This window comes from Acipenser ruthenus, chromosome 1 (genome assembly GCF_902713425.1).
Source record: "Acipenser ruthenus chromosome 1, fAciRut3.2 maternal haplotype, whole genome shotgun sequence".
NCBI lineage: Eukaryota > Metazoa > Chordata > Actinopteri > Acipenseriformes > Acipenseridae > Acipenser > Acipenser ruthenus.
In genome coordinates, this window is record NC_081189.1 from 94117447 (window position 1) to 94132688 (window position 15242).

Sequence of the window (15242 nt, forward strand, 5' to 3'; positions counted from 1 at the left end):
TCTTTTGATTCAAACATTTACTACGCTATGTACTTCTAAATGTTTTAGTGGTTCATAAGAGTCACATATCGCATAATACAACTAGCATTAGCTAAGCCATTCACACACACACACACACACACACACACAGTTAAAAGGGAGATATATAATATACAAACATATAGAGAGCGCGATACATTTAGAAATACCCAGTACATTGTTTGAATTATTGATAATAAAGCTTAGTCACCATTGTTTGCTCTAATTTTAGGGTGCCACAGTTACAAGGAACTGTATCACCAGCAGAGGTCAGTAAACACAAGTGCAATGCATATTTATGCTAGCACTTTACTGGAGATAAAAACAGACCTACCATGGTTTAAGGACTACTACAATAATATTACATTACAATGTTAATTTAGTGCCTTGCATAAACTTTGAAGGATTTATTTCTTATCAACAACAAATGAATGTTACGTTGCTTGAATTTTTGCAAGCATATGAGGTGATGAGGAGTGCATGATGCCACTGCATTTAGCAAAAAGACAAACACACTAGTGCTCGTTCTATAGGACTATGATGTCAGTTTAATTCTGGATTAAGAAACTGTACCGCAATGTCAGCTGCAGGGGAATTGTAGTAATCCTATACAAACTAGTTTTGGAAATGTAAAAACTATGATGTATAACAAAATGAGTTACAATTCTAAAAAGCACCAGCATAAGAACATGCTATTAAAAAGTAGTGTGTAAGGTACTAAACTGAATTCTTTACATTAGGGATTGACAAATCAGTCCGTCTTTGGCACTAAAGGCCTAACAGTAGCTAATCATCCCTCTCATTACTGATCACATCACTCACCCCAGCTAGAAGATCAGCAAGCAGACACATTAAAACATGGCAACCCAAGAATGGATCATCTGTCCATGGAACTTAAATACCTCTTACTATATTCTCAACATTTACACTTGCTGTCTTGTTGCGATATTATCATCAACATTTCTTGGGTTATTAAAAAGATCAAAGATTACATTAACATTGTAATTACATGTTCTTTTTGTTAAAAGATCATCTGATGTGACAAAAAAAAGTCTGGGGATATTATTATAATTATAATAAACAGACTGAATTGCTGTACACAATAGTTGACAAAGGGGGGCTTTTATACAGACAGAAGTGCACAGCAACATGGCATTAGCCACATACTATATGGTTACACACACACACACACACACACACACACGTGGATAAAATGTGCCTGGCTGCTACAGCAATACATGTGGTGGCTGCTGGCGACACTTGGGACAGATGTCTGGATCCTTGCTCCCATCATGTAGGAGGGGGGCAGGGGATAATTAGGGGTGAGTAAGAGGTTAGGTCAGACATTCCCTTCTGCCAGGATCTTGATGGTCAAAATCTGTTTCTTAACTGGAAGATTCAAGAAGCCACAGTTTTGGCTGTGGTTCAGATTTGTTTTGTAATAAGAATATGAAAGACTCCCATTTTAGAAAAGAATTGATATATTATTTTAAATAAGAGTTTTGCAAACGATTACTGAAATGGCCTTTGTCAATAAAGCTGCTTGTGACCAGTGCATCCTCCTTTTCTTAAAAAGTAAAATAGTTTTAACAAATACATTAGTTCCTTAATCACATAATTTATCAATCTGGCCATTTTGCAATTAGGAATACCAATTTAACAAGTAATGGTTATTACATTGTTTTAAACCAGAATAACTTCCATGGCTTTCTTCAAATTATTGCCATGAGAGCGTTCATTTCAATGTAGATATGCACAAGTGGATAAGCGGACACGGTATATTCACATTGTGCATAGCACAAGTACTGTAATGATCTGAATTAATACATAATACCATAATCCTTTTGATCTTCAGTAGCAACAATGTGTCTATTTACACCAGTGGCCACGAGAAGTAAAACAGGACACAAGAAGGATACAAGCACCAGGCACAACAGGGATAACACGGACATAAACAAACAAAGATAGCTGCTTCTGCATCCAGCGCTCAAAGAATATCACAGACATTTGCAGAGCTTTTTGGGATGTTATAGGAATAAAATAATGACTTGGATCGCAAGTTTGGTGATAAAACAAGTGATCAGGAGATGATTTATCAGTATGCACGACTATGAAGAGGTATGTGAAAAATACAGCGAACAAGGGGTGGGGCGGGGCTGGAGTTGCAGTACTGAGTGTCCTTTTGATATGCAGTGCCTTTTAAACCTGTTTTACTGTGGGAAAAAAAATACTTTTAAACAGCGCGTCTAAAAAACTCTGTGTGTGAAAATAAATTGGACCTGACGGGCCTGAGACGCGCTGAATAAATGGACCGCAAAGGGTTAATTAACTGATATTCTGATTGGCTGTGTTGAATTGAAAAGGAATGCATTTTATGGACTGTAAAGGGTCTCCTCACCTGCTTCCTTGCAGACAGCTGCCAAGTCTGCCCCCACATACCCATGGGCACTGTCAGCAAGCTGCACAACCTGCTCTTCAGTCAATAGACAGGGGACATCCCTCAGCTGCTTCTTCAGGATGTCTGCTCGTTCGACCGCATTGGGAACACCAACCTCAACTTCCTTGTCAAAGCGGCCGGGCCTGCGGAGAGCTGGATCTAGTGCGTGAGGCCGGTTTGTAGCACCTAGCACAAGGACCTGGCCATTGCTTTTCTCCTTGATGGGAACAAACATTACAACAGATTAACAGGCAGTTTACTCAGAGCTACCAGGCAGTTCAATATTCAGAGATGTGATGCTCATATAGTACAAAACACCTTTAAATAACTAAACCGTATATACAGTCAGGTTTCATCAGTTTAGTTTACTTTTAATTATCCAGTGTGGCCAAGCAACATACAGCATCTTCTAGCACAGCTGAGTGGTGAATATGTTTAGGCTTTTTTCACTGTAACCTTTATCATGTGACCTCTGCAGACAACTACAATATGGGAATGTTTGGAGTATAGACAAGGGGACAGCTGTTTAACTTTCATATACAAGTCTATCTAGTACAGAGCTTCAGATGCAGTTAAACTAATAAGTGTTTATGATACACAGGGATGATCAAGTGCACATCCAGCCATCCGAGTCTTTTGTCAGCCACGTCCTCGTCAGCTAATAGTGGAGATTGAAAAGGAATTCTGTTTACAGGCAGACACTTTTTATTATGCAAGAAACAGAGATTTTCATCATTGTCATATTACGCGGTTCGTTCCAAATTGCACTTGCACTTTTTTTTTTCCTCAGAAACTGTTTGTGTTGATTAATTTTTAAAGGGCAAAATCTTATTCAACATGGGGGAAAAAAAAACATGAAATGCTATGAATCTACCAACAACTGACCCATGGGAAATGTACTGAGGGTAAAATAATGCAAAATTTAGTTTCTCGATGACTGAGCACTCAAAATTTTCGTCATCTACAAAAATCAAGGAAAAATATGTAATCCTTCAATTTGTGTTGCAGTGTTTTGGTAACTTTAATTCCACACTTACCGAGCCTATGCCATCCATCAAGGTAAGCAGAGAAGCGACCACTCTCTTCTCCACTTCATTCTGAGAACCCTCCCTCTTTGGGCACAATGCATCTAATTCGTCAATAAAAACGATTGCTGGCGCACTATTTAAAAAAAAAAAATTATATTATATTAATATACAGTGCCTTGCAAAAGTATTCAGACCCCTGACCAATTCTCTCATATTACTGAATTACAAATGGTACATTGAAATTTCGCTCTGTTTGATATTTTATTTTAAAACACTGAAACTCAAAATCAATTACTGTAAGGTGACATTGGTTTTATGTTGGGAAATATTTTTAAGAAAAATAAAAAACTGAAATATCTTGCTTGCATAAGTATTCAACCCCTGTGCTGTGGAAGCTCCCAGTTTACACCGATGAAAGAAATTGCCCTAACGAGGACACAATTACCTTACCATTGGCCTCCACCTGTGAACCATTAAAGTTGCTGTCACATTTTCTGGATAAAAACCCCACTGTTGAAGGATCATTGGTCAGGCTGTGAATCTGAAGGAAAATGAAGACCAAAGAGCATTCTACAGAAGTTAGAGATAAAGTAATACAAATGCATAGATTAGGGAAAGGGTACAAAATAATATCCAAGTGTTCGGATATCCCAGTGAGCACAGTTGGATCAATAATCAGGAAGTGGAAGCTGCATCACACCACCCAGGCACTGCCAAGAAAAGGCTGTCCCTCAAAACTCAGCGCTCAAACAAGAAGGAGACTTGTGAGAGAAGCCACAGAGAGGCCAACAATCACTTTGAAGGAGCTACAGAGTTCAGTGGCTGGGAGTGGAGTAATGGTGCACCAGTCAACCATATCAAGAGCTCTGCATAACACTGGCCTTTATGGGAGGGTGGCAAGAAAGAAGCTGTTACTCAAAAAGTACCATCTGAAAGCACGTCTGGAGTTTGCCAGAAAGCATGAGAGTGACCCAGCTGCGAAGTAGGAAAAAAATTTTTGTGGTGAGACCAAGATAGAGCTTTTTGGCCAAAACTCAAAGCGCTATGTGTGGCGCAAACCTAACACTGCCCATGCCTCAAGACACACCATCCCTACAGTGAAGTATGGTGGTGGCAGCATCATGCTGTGGGGATGCTTCTCATCAGCAGGGACTGGGCATCTTGTTATAACTGAAGGAAGAATGGATGGAGCAAAATACAGGGAAATACTGCAAGAGAACCTGCTTCAGTCCGCTACAAAACTAAAGCTTGGGAGGAAATTCACCTTTCAGCAGGACAACGATCCCAATCACAAGGCCAAAGCAACATTGGAGTGGCTCAAGAACAAAAAGTTGAATGTCCTACAGTGGCCCAGTCAAAGTCCTGATCTCAATCCCAATTGAGAATCTGTGGCACTATTTGAAAATTGCGGTCCACAAGCGTCGTCCAACCAACCTGAACAACCTGGAGCAAATCTGCCAAGAAGAATGGGCCAAAATCACTCTGACACTGTGTGCAAACCTGGTACATACTTACCCCAAAAGACTTAAAGCTGTTATTGCATCGAAAGGTGGCTCTACCAAATATTAATGTGTGGGGGTTGAATACTTATGCAAGCAAAATATTTCAGTTTTTTATTTTTCTTAAAAATAATCCCCAACATAAAACCAATGTCACCTTACAATAATTGATTTTGAGTTTCAGTGTTTTAAAATAAAATATCAAACAGAATGAAATTTCAATGTACCATTTGTAATTCAGTAATATGAGAGAATTGGTCAGGGGTCTGAATACTTTTGCAAGGCACTGTATATATATATATATATATATATATATATATATATATACAGTACTGTGCAAAAGTTTTAGGCAGGTTTGAAAAAATGCTGTAAAGTAAGAATGCTTTCAAAAATAGACATGTCAATAGATTATATTTATCAATTAACTAAATGCAAAGTGAGTGAACAGAAGAAAAATCTAAATCAAATCCATATTTGGTGTGACCACCCTTTGCCTTCAAAACAGTATCAATTCTTCTAGGTACACTTGCACAAAGTCAGGGATTTTGTAGGCATATAGTCAGGTGTATGATTAAACAATTATACCAAACAGGTGCTAATGATCATCAATTCAATATGTAGGTTGAAACACAATCATTAACTGAAACAGAAACAGCTGTGTAGGAGGAATAAAACTGGGTGAGGAACAGCCAAACTCAGCTAACAAGGTGAGGTTGCTGAAGACATTTTACTGTCAAAAGTCATACACCATGGCAAGACTGAGCACAGCAACAAGACACAAGGTAGTTATACTGCATCAGCAAGGTCTCTCCCAGGCAGAAATTTCAAGGCAGACAGGGGTTTCCAGATGTGCTGTCCAAGCTCTTTTGAAGAAGCACAAAGAAACGGGCAACGTTGAGGACCGTAGACGCAGTGGTCGGCCAAGGAAACTTACTGCAGCAGATGAAAGACACATCATGCTTACTTCCCTTCGCAATCAGAAGATGTCCAGCAGTGCCATCAGCTCAGAATTGGCAGAAAACAGTGGGACCCTGGTACACCCATCTACTGTCCGGAGAAGTCTGGTCAGAAGTGGCCTTCATGGAAGACTTGCGGCCAAAAAGCCTTACCTCCGACGTGGAAACAAGGCCAAGCGACTCAACTATGCACGAAAACACAGGAACTGGGGTGCAGAAAAATGGCAGCAGGTGCTCTGGACTGATGAGTCAAAATTTGAAATATTTGGCTGTAGCAGAAGGCAGTTTGTTCGCCGAAGGTTGGTGAGCGGTACACGAATGAGTGTCTGCAGGCAACAGTGAAGCATGGTGGAGGTTCCTTGCAAGTTTGGGGCTGCATTTCTGCAAATGGAGTTGGGGATTTGGTCAGAATTAATGGTCTCCTCAATGCTGAGAAGTACAGGCAGATACTTATCCATCATGCAATACCATCAGGAAGGCATCTGATTGGCCCCAAATTTATTCTGCAGCATGACAACGACCCCAAACATACAGCGAAAGTCATTAAGAACTATCTTCAGCGTAAAGAAGAACAAGGAGTCCTGGAAGTGATGGTATGGCCCCCACAGAGCCCTGATCTCAACTGTCTGGGATTACATGAAGAGAGAAGCAACTGAGGCTGCCTAAATCCACAGAAGAACTGTGGTTAGTTCTCCAAGATGTTTGGGCCAACCTACCTGCAGAGTTCCTTCAAAAACTGTGTGCAAGTGTACCTAGAAGAATTGATGCTGTTTTGAAGGCAAAGGGTGGTCACACCAAATATGGATTTGATGTAGATTTTTCTTCTGTTCACTCACTTTGCATTTTGTTAATTGATAAATATAAACTATTAACATGTCTATTTTTGAAAGCATTCTTACTTTACAGCATTTTTTCACACCTGCCTAAAACTATTGCACAGTACTGTATATATAAAATATCAGGAATATTTTAGTACTGTCACAAACCAAACATTTCCTGTTTCACCAAACACCAAAGAGCTAGACTAAACTCATCACTCTCCAACAGATATGAAAGCTAATGAAACCAGAAAGGGTGAAGCTAATTATCATGCCAAATTCACTTTGTTTTCAACAGAAATCAGAACTCCAGAATGAGTCATGCCCCCCATTGACAGAGTGTTAGGCTCTGGTTGTTTCCAAATACCAGCTGTGCTTGAGACAGATGAAAATCTAATGAAAGGGTAGAAACAGATTTTAAAACCATGTTTATTACTTAACCCAAAGGAATGTCCAGTAGTAATATCCAGTAATCACTTAGAAGACTTACTTTCCAAAGGCTGCAGGAAATAGTAGGTGCATATTTGCTGCATTCTGAGCAGATCACCACAACCATGACCAGACAATGAGTGATTACTGGACATGCTTACCACCGGTTCTGTTATTAGAATGCAAAACAGGAAACTTCAGAATTATAATTACCGTTGTGACGCTTCGGAGAATATCTGTCTCAGCCTTGCTTCTGTTTCTCCATAAAACCTATGAAACGAAGAGGTATACAATTATGAATTAATGTACATTTTTCACATTCACTTCGAATAAATTGATTTGAGTTCTGTCTCAATCTTGATTTGTTGCAGAGACATTTTTAAACCCCATTTGGACTTTAAGATCACCACACATTTATTTTATTTTTTTTTACATTTTGAGATGGGAGGGTGGCTCCCTCAGAAATTAAGGATACAAACTGAGAATGTAAAGAACTATTAGAGAACAGATTCTTGTTGCGGAAGGGCAAGAGTAACATGACTCTAAATCAAACTAACTTGCTCATGATTTCAGGACCATTGATCACAGTCATGTGAGCTTCTACTTCATTAGCAATAGCCCTGGCTATCATAGTTTTCCCGGTTCCTGGAGGTCCATACAGCAACACTCCTCTGGGTGCAGGAATGCCTACAGACCAAAAAAAAAACACCCACATTGTTCATCATAGATTACGCTGCCACATATAACAAAACATGTAAATACAATATTTTATAAAAGTATCCAGTGTTACTTCACCATCACATGAAAAAAAAAGTGAAAGCTCCACCCAGAACGTCATGTATTACCGGTTACCTATATCATTTTACTGAAATAAACCTGGGGTAGTAAAGCATTAATATTTTTATCTTAAGCCTTTGGTGTTGGCTCAACAAAGGATAATCACCTACCATAGCTCTTGAACAGCTCTGGGTGCTTCAAGGGTAGCTCAATTGTTTCTCTTATAGCATCCAGCTGATTGCTCAGTCCCCCAATCATGCTGTACGTTACTTTGGGCTTAGTCTCCTGTTCATCAACAGCGTCAACCTCCTGTTCTATACATTTTATTTTTGTGAGGGTCGATATGTAATAAAAAGTGTCAGTGTTGTATTTCACTCCTGAATCACATGAATGCGAGATCAGCTTCTCTTGAGTTTTCACTTTGGCAAAGTCGCTTACACTGTGTTCTTCCAGCCTGTCCATTTCTTCTGCAATATAAACTGGAGAGGAGCTGGGAATCAGTTCATTGCTAGAGGGAGTAGTGAATGAATCGTGGGTACTGAGCTTGCTTGGAGTGCTTGCTGGAGGGCTGTTTTCACCATCATCTAAGTTCAAATGACTGAGCTGCAAAGATATGTTCATGGCACTCGTGTCCAGAGTTGACTTGTCAGGTGCTTCATTTTCTGTTTCATTTAACTGTAAACCTAGTGTTTCCAATACTGTGCCATCCACTCCTTTCACCTTTGTCACCTTCAAGCTGCAGGGACGGCCATAAAATGTCAAGTTCAGGACATTTCCGGGCAGGACGATTTTTCTGTCTGAAATATAAACAGGTTAAACGGCAATTAATATAAATTTCAGTAGAATAGCCCCCACCTCCATTACTAAAACAAAATTACTGTTTTTATGATCTTATTATATGTCCAGGTTGACACCACTTTAAGGTACTGATCAAGAATTATTAAGTGATCTATTTTAGAAATCAATTAAAACAGCAGAAGTATACATTAGGCTGTGTGGTCCAGTGGTTAAAGAAAAGGGCTTGTAACCAGGAGGTTACTTAATTATGATATGTAAGCAATAAGGCATGACAGGGTGTGTGATATACTCTTAAACTTAAAAACAAATGCATTAATTAAAAAAAATAATAAAATATAAAGTGATTTATAGATGTTGAATTGAACATTGCCATTGAGTGCAGTTTTTCTTTATTCGTTATACTTCTTGTAATTCTTGGTTTGTTCATTAAATTCTAAAGTAAATTATTACTGCCCATTTTCATCATGACACAGCACAAATGAGTCTGCCTTTAATCACGGAGACCTTTCTTCACAAGATCTGTGACAGTATCAGGTGACAGTGCTGTTTTTTTTTTTTTTTTAATCGTCCTTTGTTTTCCACAGAAGTGACAGGAGGTATCCATACCAGATTAGCACTACCGCTTCACAGTGACGAGAAAGATGTTTTTTGCATTATGGAAGATCCGGTCACTTATCAAACTGACTTTACAGTTTATGGCTGGACAACATGGAGACTACTGGGCCTGTGTTAAACAATAAAAAAAAATAAAAAATACAGGGCACAGCAGAAGAGATGATACCATCGTACCTGGACGAATTTATGTGGCGAGAAAGGTGCGGCAGGAATTTTCGAGATGATTTTATAAATACTCTGCATCACACAGATCACACGGCTGTGCAGGCGTGGCAGGAGATGCAAGCGACCCGAAGGAGTACAGACACAGACCAGGGGCAGCGGTAACAAAGCAGCCACTTACCACAACAGGCTTTTTTACGAGACACACACATCTTTTTAAAAAAAAAAGTTGAAAGTTTAAAGATATTTGTTTTTAAAAACTATGCATTTTCAGAATGGGATAGGGAAACGCTGTAGTTCTGGCAGAGTTCAGGAAGGGGCAGAGCGATCAGAATTGCGAGTTTTTAATTTAATTTGTGCTTTTTTTCACTACTTGAATTAGAGTCAATGATGTCCGATTCAGACTCATTCAAAATCTCACCTACACTTCGGTTTCCCAAAAGGTCAATATTTACATAAATCTGGTTAGTTATTTTATTGCGATAACATGGCTTCCGTTTTTGTTCTGTTTTTTTCAAAATTCTAGTGGCGTATGGATATCTCACAACTTACCCAAGTCGTGGCGATATATCATGATAACACATACCTTGTTGTGTATTATTGCTTAAATAGCAACATCCCCATGTGACCTGTTTTGGCCAACCAGGATAGAATATTTAAAATACCCTTTTAATAAGATTTAATTAATATCACAGTACGTATTGTAGATATTGAGAAACTATTAAAATGTTTTAAATAAATGTTGATGTCCCATCCAGATGAAAATCAATATATTTAGCTATTGTCATTTAACAGAATTAAAGATTAAGATTAAAAACATCTTTGAAAATTAGTGAATACATTTTTTTGGTGAATTTCTCTGGCCTTCTTAATTAAACGGTATGCTTAGTGGCAAAGTTAACTGATCTTGTACATTTTCAAAGAAATCTTACCCATAGATCTAAGAAGAAAGTCAGTAAATTCATCCACATTTAAACAGTCGTCTTTCTGTCTGTAAGAAATAAAAAACAAAAATTCATTGGTACTGTTTTAGCATGGTGTAATTTTTGTATGTAGGTTGTTTAAGATTTTAAATTGTATATTTCAGCACAAATAAAGCCCCTTTCACACTGGCACTACTACCCGGGTCCAGACCCGGGTGATTGGCTACCCAGGTCACAATCCCGTGTAGTGTGAAACCACGTACCTGGGTCGTACCCGGGTTAACCCGGGTCCCAGCGACCCACCTCAGGATGTGGGTCAACACGCTTTAACCCGGGTTGAGCGAGACAAAATGCATGACAGCCGACAAAATAACAAACAGCCACTCCTGCATGAAGGTTTCACTTCCACAAGGATCGTTTTTGCTTATACTGTTTAGCCATAGTTTTGTTGATTGAGACGCACCATGAGCCAGATTGCAGCAGGGATGAAGAAACATTTGCTCTAATCAACATTTGGGCCGACGGTTCAATCCAGAGAAGCTTGGGTGGAAGTGTCTGTAATAAGCTGGTTCCGGGACATTGATACGCTTATTGTATACTTGCGCCTGTTACACAGGTCAACCCTGCTTTATCAAAAGTAGTGTGAAATCGCGTAGCTGGCCCGCGTGACACCGGGTCCTGTCCCAGGTAGGTTCCGACCCGGGTACAGCATGCCAGTGTGAAAGGGATTTAGGTTGTATGTGGCTGTTCAGTTATTCATGCAGTAAGAGCATGGGATCACCAGCAGGTGGAGCTCAAAGCCTACAAATAAAGAAAATAACAAAACACAAAGCTAATTTATACTATTAAGTGCATTTTGGAATGTGAACATCATTTTGTTTCCCCTTTCAAACATGCACACCTTCCTAATTCTTCTAATCAACTGAATTTTGTTCACAGAATGGCAGGCTGCTTTGGACATCTTAGATTTTTTTTTACATATTTTACATACTCCTCAAACAAAATCTGACATCCAATCTGGGTTAGTATTCAAACACATAATCTGCTCTGTGTAACAATTAAACTATGCTATTATGACAAAATCAGTGATTACCTCTTTAAAAAAACAGATTAAAAAAATCTTGCACAGCAGGAAGAAACATTAAAACCTTAATTTTTTTGCATTAACATAATTTGTGTTTGGCATTTTTCTGATTTTCTATTCTATTCTCCACTTCACAGTTATGTGTGGTCATATCCTGTATGGTTTTATTAATTGCACGAATTGCATATCTATTAATTGGTGGATGTGGTACAGTACTTGCTGTGAGTTTTACAAGATATTCTGCAGGGGTACGTGATCTGTCCTAAAAGAAAGCTGGAGGTGAAAATCTGCAGTTAAGTCATCCAGTATGGCCAACACAGTTATCACTGTCTTTGACTAATTTGAATATGCAAGCACCTAGCACCTATCAACTGAGTGCCGCTGTCAGCCTTTTATCAGTCTGTCAGCTCTCGGTCTTACCTACAGTACAGTATTACAAAGTAATATATATATATATATGAATTTACACAAAACTCTGCACTACAAACTGTATCACACAACAATCTAAATGACACATACCGCATTGTTACATGCACGTCCTCTGCCTGCAATATAGGGCCCATCACGGGTTGGACAGTAATTGTATCTCCAGTCTTTACTTTCAAATTCCTCTGTGTGTTCCCATTCAAACCAACCTTCCCTCCTGGAAAACTTACTGCAGGCCAAGCAATGCACACCTTTAAGAAATGAACATAATGTTTTCAAAGGACATTATTACAAACAGGTATTAGCTTAGCATGGTACTAATATGCTGTACAATATTTGGTTTCTCTAACTTAATACTTTTTTGTATTACCTAATTTGTAATGTCACAGCAGAGGCATTTATCATTTTAATGTTTCTTATAATTTCCTTTCTTGGATTTCTCTATTAGTTTCAAACTCATGTAATGCAACTTTGCAATGTGCCTGTATACTTTTCATGCTCATGAACAACATTGAAAAAGACTATAATACCCTACAGGTTCCCCTAATAATAAGTGATCACTATCAATTATCTGTGTTTGTCGACTGATCACTTTCATTTATTTTTTTGTTTATGTTCACTTACTTCTTGCTTACCACCACTGCTTGAAAGCAAGACTGGTCGTCCAATGCAGATGTTTGCTGATTTCATGCTATTAAGGCTCAGTTGTACTAGGGATCTTCTGCAGGATTTTGGAACTTTGTCATCAGCTGTAAAGTGAGAGCATTGATAAACTGATAACACACAAGTATAGCCCTCAGGATTTAATCTATCAACATCTTATGCCACTATGCATTGCACCAGATATTGTCAGAATATATATATATATATATATATATATATATATATATATATATATATATATATATATATATATAAAATCAAATACAATCCATTTATCACTCACAAAATCATAATAATAAAATATAAATATTATTCTGGGAACAAAATTTATGGCAATTTTGAAACATGTATTTATTCAGGGGATGAGATAGGGTCTCACAACTCCAACCAGATATATAGACAACTTTACATGCATGCTATTTTCCGATGGTAGGCGAACTTCGTAAAAGCTGAAGTGTTGTAAAACGTTACAATATAATAATGAGTTTACAAAATTAAAATGTTGATGTCATACCCTTGTCCAAAAAGTCAGTGACAGTGAGCAACAGGTTATTTTGAATGTTGCTTTCTTCTTCGTCTACTGAACTGTGAATTCTTGGCGACCCAGCTGAAGAGAAACTTTCTCCTAATCCACTCCCACTTTCCCCTTCGTTAGATCTGGACGACTTCCCTTTATTTTTCTTTTTTGATGACATCTTTGCTGTCAAATATAAGTGTTGAACGGCACTCACTTCAGCTGAACTTGTAACTGGGCTATACAGTGTGCCCGCTTCCCATGCTGCAGGAGACAGGAAACAACTTCCTGGTTAAAGTTCAACACCGCCTCACAGTACCGTAACTATTAGAAAACTGGCAAATAAAACAAACAAAAAAAGTCTGTTTGTTATAGCAATTATTTATACATTATTATTTATGGTTTAAGATACTTTCATAGTAAATTTACAACTAATATAGAAAAATAATACTTTTTTTTTTTTTTAACGTAGGATTCGTATTAATGCAGTGCTTTATGTAAGATACTGTTTTCGTAATAGTCCGCTGCTAGTGTTTGTTTGCAAAAAGTGCAACTCAGGAAAAAATAAATTACTGCGGTGCTTGCTTCATTAACTTAATCCTACAGTCTGAAAATTCGCATTTAAAATGTTAACAGTCAGTCTTACAGTGTTTGGAACATTGCAATCTAGCTTGTTTTCGCTGAGAATTGCAATGGGTTGCAGAGAGGTCAAAAGCAGTACTGTTCGATTTCTGTCTCTTTTTACAAAACGCTGTCAGTGTCAACTGAAGGATGTGCAAGGGACTGCAATGCTGACAAACAACTTTGTACAAAAAGGACTATTGGACAGGTTTGGGGGAGTCACTGTCCATGTCAGTGAGCAGGATTTCCCAGCCGACCTAAATATAACAACATTTGAGGGACTTTTGAAAGGCAAGTATTGTACCAATAAATAAATAAGTTTTTTTTTGTTTTGTTTTTTTATTATTATTATTATTATTATTATTATTATTATTATTATTATTATTATTATTATGCCTCTCGTGTTTGTTTTGGTAAGTTTTTATACGGGTTAACATCATAGTTTACAGGTAGGTAACCTATTGGACATGTTATTTCAGGCAGTTGCAAAATTTGATACTGGGATTATGTTTGCTCACTGTGCTAAGAACATCTCCTACCTACACCAAAATGATAGGCATATGTTAACATACTTGGACATGGTATTTCTCTGCAAAACGTCTGACCCACAAGTACTGTATGTGTCAACAAGGGAGTTTACAACTTGGATTGAAAGCAAATTGTCAAACACATATTTTTCACAGTTTGTACGATAATAATTTCACTGTCTCTCTTTCTCCTAATTTTGTAAGATTAGTAACCCTTATTTCCTACACCCTCAATATGTGATCATTAAGGTTGATATGGGGCACTAAAGATTATAATGGACAGTATGATGGGAAGTGTTTTTTTCAGCTCTCAAATGTTGAACGTGTTAGCTATGCCCCATTCAATTACGTAGCTGGTCTCCCGGGTAATATGACTGGCATTTAATCTAACCACTGAAAACGCATAAAAGTTAGAAACGGTTCTTTACTTTATTGACTGATCTCTTCAGACCACCAAAAATGATGTGGGAGGATGGACTTTTGAGCAGCGCTTTTCAACCTTTTTTGATTCCGCGGAGCGACTTTTAAATTAGTAAGCTCTCTGCTGCCGGCCCCTATTAAGTAAAAAAAACACTTAAGATAGCTTTGAAATACATTTTTATTTGCTAATCAAAAAGAAAAAAAATGTAACTGTGAAACTTAACTCACCATTGAATTCTTTGGTGAACTAATGCGAGCTTGTTTTCTCGTTGCTAAAAGCTCGATTCTTGGTTGAATTGTGGACACAGCCACTCGCAGAGGATTTCGGATGTCCACACAGTTTGTGGTCTTTGTTTTAATCGCTGTCATAGCTGAGAACCCAGCCTTGCAACGGTATGTTGATGCGAAGATGACCAGGCGTTTCAGTGCGTTGTCATTTAGCTGGAAATTCAGGCTGCACTCTGAGCTGTGTTCCTCAAAGGTTGCCTTCAGCCGTTGTCATTGGACAATTTAATCAGCTTGTCACT

The 15242-nt window shown here is 38.2% G+C and overlaps 2 protein-coding genes across 2 annotated transcripts in view; one reads left to right on the forward strand and one right to left on the reverse strand.

The window, feature by feature from the left end:
- afg2a (AFG2 AAA ATPase homolog A) overlaps positions 1-13423 on the reverse strand; it is a 209556-nt gene extending 196133 nt beyond the window's left edge. The window contains exons 1-9 of the mRNA XM_034035128.3: positions 13148-13423; positions 12595-12719; positions 12064-12221; positions 10470-10528; positions 8133-8759; positions 7743-7872; positions 7399-7455; positions 3493-3616; positions 2417-2672 (exon numbers count right to left, since the gene is read on the reverse strand). Coding sequence (XP_033891019.3) covers positions 2417-2672; positions 3493-3616; positions 7399-7455; positions 7743-7872; positions 8133-8759; positions 10470-10528; positions 12064-12221; positions 12595-12719; positions 13148-13328 — 1717 coding nt within the window. The 5' untranslated portion in view covers positions 13329-13423. The remainder of the gene's footprint in view (positions 1-2416; positions 2673-3492; positions 3617-7398; positions 7456-7742; positions 7873-8132; positions 8760-10469; positions 10529-12063; positions 12222-12594; positions 12720-13147) is intronic.
- A 21-nt stretch (positions 13424-13444) lies between these two features.
- The window catches only part of nudt6 (nudix (nucleoside diphosphate linked moiety X)-type motif 6), a 41385-nt gene continuing 39587 nt past the window's right edge, over positions 13445-15242 (forward strand). The window contains exon 1 of the mRNA XM_034035129.3: positions 13445-14059. Within this exon, the coding sequence (XP_033891020.2) occupies positions 13774-14059 (286 nt within the window). The 5' untranslated portion in view covers positions 13445-13773. The remainder of the gene's footprint in view (positions 14060-15242) is intronic.